A 3,946-nucleotide genomic window follows, 5' to 3' on the forward strand; every position below is an offset into this window, starting at 1 on the left:
GGCTACACCTGATGTGATAAAATATAATCCTTCTTTAGAAGGATTATGAAATACCTTCAAGCATTCTAGAATGAAGGGATTAAAAAAAAAAAGAACAGTTACGAGAAGCAGATGTGAATCGGATGGCTTTTCATTTTTTTTCATCTTTGCTGAGCTGCTGGATTGTGTCTGAAGCTACCTCAGGATTGCTGGGCAATCATCTATAAAGTGTTGCAAAAATGCCAGGAAGTCTCTGTCCTATCAAACCAGAGAGCTAGCCAGAGTGGATCAGTGGACGTTTAGCTATAAAATGTAGTGAGGCTTCCATGGGGACTTCCAGTGAGTCTAGATCAGCGGTCTGTCACTATGCTGAGACACAAACTCCTACAGTAAATGCTTCATCCCATGAATAATTGAGGTGCTGATTTCCTGCCTATAGAGCTGTCTGTGTTAGGACAGTGACCAGCTTGTCAACAGCAGTGTCACAAGCTTTCTCAGGACCTGGCTGGTACTGCAGGGCGTACGAAAGGGGATGTCAGTGATACCTGTCATGGCAGCAGTGACGGAACTCCTCTGCTCCACCTTCCCCACTGGCTGGACTCCGTGCAGGGTGTCTTCATGGGGTGAAAATAACTGACACACTGCATTGTTATTTGCTAGGCATTAAGGCATCGGGTTTCTGAGAAGATTTTGTTTCTGAGAAGATTATTTTACCTACATGTGAAGTAGTAGGTTCTTGGGATCTATATAACCAACTGCGTAAATTCCTATTAACTGTTTTAGAGGGTGCGGCTGTGATGTCCACAGTTTGTGTATTTGTGGTGGTATCTTTTAATTCCAATACTAGAGGTGGTGACATTGCCTTTCCTTAGGGAGATCTTTGCTTTTTTTGATTACGCACAGTAAGTGGGAGGTTGGTAAGAGTAATGTATTTACCAGGCTGGTACCATACAATAGGGGATGTTGCTGTAAATTCACTTGCACTTTTTCCCACAGTAACTTCAACACTTGCACTCATCACAGCCGTTTAGAAGAAATGCCCAAACTTACCATCACTTAGAAACTCTGTAGAAAAGGCTGGAAATCATTCACTTCTGTAGAGGGGCCTTAAGCAGCTAAGTTTACAAAATCACACATTGCAGCACTCACTACACAGTTGTAGGGGCCAGTGTGTAAAAAAATTTCCTGTAGGTCCTTTTTAAGAGTGGTGTCTTTTTAGGCTTTCCTAATCAAGAGATCCCTGTGCAGGGGTCTGTATGCTTTTGAGGTAGTCTGACCAGAAATTACTGCCACCTTAGTGGACCACCTATTCCATAGTTCATTTTTTAAGAGTCCATATGCACTGTTTTGCTGTGTCCCAGCCAACTGTACCTCTCCCCACCAAAAGGTTTACTGAGTATTCAGTGCAGTCACCACCCACTTACTGGTAGCCAGTACTGCAAGAAAAGGGAAATTTCACTTTCTGTACTTGACGTCGATCAGGAAAACCCTGTGAATTCGGAATGGAAAGCCCCAGGATGGCAAACTAGTCTTTTCAAAATACAATTGTACTTCAAAAGAATTTCATACTGGTGCTGTTAACGTGATGCTAAACTTTTCCTCTGTTCAATCCACAGTTGTTGCTATATATGACTATACAAAGGACAAAGACGATGAGCTGTCGTTTATGGAGGGTGCAATCATTTATGTGATAAAGAAGAACGATGATGGCTGGTATGAAGGAGTTTGCAATCGAGTAACTGGCTTGTTTCCTGGGAATTACGTCGAATCAATCATGCACTATGCCGATTAAAATCCTTTGCTTTTCAAAGTTGGGTCTTGTATTCAGTCATACCATGATTATTTACAAGGGGTAACTAAAAGCTAACAGAATTGTCTTAATATACTTTCAGAAAATGTGCCCATTTCTTCAGGCCATACTGTTTTAATGGTATGATTGAATGTCCATCTCTCTAAGTCTCTGGAGACAGTATGTCTTAACCTGATGGCAATTTGTAAAACAAGCAACTGTCTGTAACTGGTTATACTTATTTACTTATGCATTGTTAATTTTATGACCAGCCTAAATATTCTGGGGAAGTAGGGTATAATATTTAATGAACCATGATTCAGATTGTGCCATTACATTTTTCAGTACAGCATGGTAACTAACACTACGTTAGACTAACATATTAAAATCTGGATGAGAAGTTTAATGTTAGTGCTGGTCATATTACTTTTTGTTTAGACTCTTTGCTCATTCTTGAACTATATTTGTTTAAAGCATGCATACAAACTTATGTATTGAAATATACTTTTTTAAAAATCCAAGATGCTTCCAATTGTTGTAATCTTTACCTGGAGTATTCTCACTAAAGTCTATTATAATGAGTTGTTTGGGTCTAAGGTGTCCATGTGAATCAAAAAATGGGTGGTCTTATGTATGTGTAATTTGTACCCAAGTTTTTTTAATAAGTAAATTTACATTATGACTTTTTCCATTCATAAATATATAAGTGAACCAAAGGTCTTGTCCATTACTTTGTTGGTTGGCTTGGCAAAGAAGTTTGGAATGCTAACGTAGCAAAACCATGGCTGTGTTATCCCAGGCAATGTACTAAAAAGCAAATGTTTGTAACATGACTTTATCACTGACAGAGGGCAAATAAATTAGATATGAAACCTGAATTACCCATTATACAAACTCCTAAAAGTTCTTTTCTTCCAAAATAAATTTTAGCAAGGATTCTTGGTTGAATCTAGTTACCAAGATGCAGTAATTCGGACATTATCTGTAACTGACATGTCTCAGTGGAAACTGTATCTGGACTTGGTTTTGTGCCCAGCTGAGCAGAACGAGGCTGCTCTCAAGATGTGACACAGGGGGAACAACCGCAACAGGATGTGGCTTCTTTTAACAGGGAATGGAGCAAGGCACTTAGCCCTTTGCATTAAGGGCTAACAAGCAGAGGTGGTTAGAGGTGAGACTTCTCTGGTCTACAAATTCTTTGGCTGAAATAACCTGGAAAAGGAATGTGGTAGTACCGGTTAATTACTGCCATAGGAATGTGTCTGGGACTTCAAAGCAGTCTTGTAGGGGGAAGGTACCGAATATGCTCCATAAATGAGTGATGGGCAATGATGGAGTTGAAGCTTTGACTGGCTGTTGACTCATTCATTTTGGAGCGAGTTAGAAATACCAAGCCTTTTATTTTCTTAACTACTGGCAAGTAACAACCGATAACATACCTTCATATCATAGAAGAGCATCATAGAGTGGTTTGGGGTGGAAGGGACCTTAAATATAATCAAACTCCAACCCCCTGCCATGGGCAGGGACACCTCCCACCAGACCAGGTTGCCCAAAGCCCCATCCAGCCTGGCCTTGAACACCTTCAGGGATGGGGCATCCACAGCTTCTCTGGGCAGCCTGTGCCAGAGCCTCATCACCCTCTCAGTGAAGAATTTCTTCCTAATGTCTAATCTAAATCTCCCCTCTTTTAGTTTAAAGCCATTCCCATCACTACACCCTCCCTGACAGAGTCCCTCCCTGTTTTTCCTGTAGGCCCCCTTTAGGCACTGGCAGGCCGCTATAAGGTCTTCCCAGGGCCTTCTCTTCTCCAGGCTGAACAACCCCAACTCCCACAGCCTGTCTTTGTAGGAGAGGTGCTCCAGCCCCTTGATCATCCTCATGGCCCTCCTCTGAACTCATTTTAATACATCCATGTCCTTCTGGTGCTGCGGGCCCCAGAGCTGAACACAGTACTCCAGGTGGGGAGCCTCATGAGATATATATAACCTATTAAAGTCTACATGTAATTTGTTATTATAAACCTTTCACATATATAAAATTCCAAGTACTTCTGTAGTTTAACAACCAGGAAAACATTCAAACCATCTATTTTGACAGATGTTTTTAACAGCTAGCCACATGCATGTTCTATTTATTGTTGTGAATGAACGAAATTTGGAGCAATTTCAGTTTTCA

At 41.0% G+C, this 3,946-nt stretch overlaps 1 protein-coding gene across 19 annotated transcripts in view; it reads left to right on the forward strand.

The window, feature by feature from the left end:
* The window catches only part of ABI1 (abl interactor 1), an 80,251-nt gene extending 77,605 nt beyond the window's left edge, over positions 1-2,646 (forward strand). For all 19 annotated transcript variants that reach the window (XM_040548783.1, XM_040548765.1, XM_040548768.1 and 16 more), the window contains one exon: positions 1,596-2,646. In XM_040548783.1, coding sequence (XP_040404717.1) covers positions 1,596-1,771 — 176 coding nt within the window. In that variant the 3' untranslated portion in view covers positions 1,772-2,646. The remainder of the gene's footprint in view (positions 1-1,595) is intronic.
* The last annotated feature ends 1,300 nt before the right edge of the window (positions 2,647-3,946 follow it).

This window comes from Cygnus olor, chromosome 2 (genome assembly GCF_009769625.2).
Source record: "Cygnus olor isolate bCygOlo1 chromosome 2, bCygOlo1.pri.v2, whole genome shotgun sequence".
Classification (NCBI taxonomy): Eukaryota; Metazoa; Chordata; class Aves; order Anseriformes; family Anatidae; genus Cygnus; species Cygnus olor.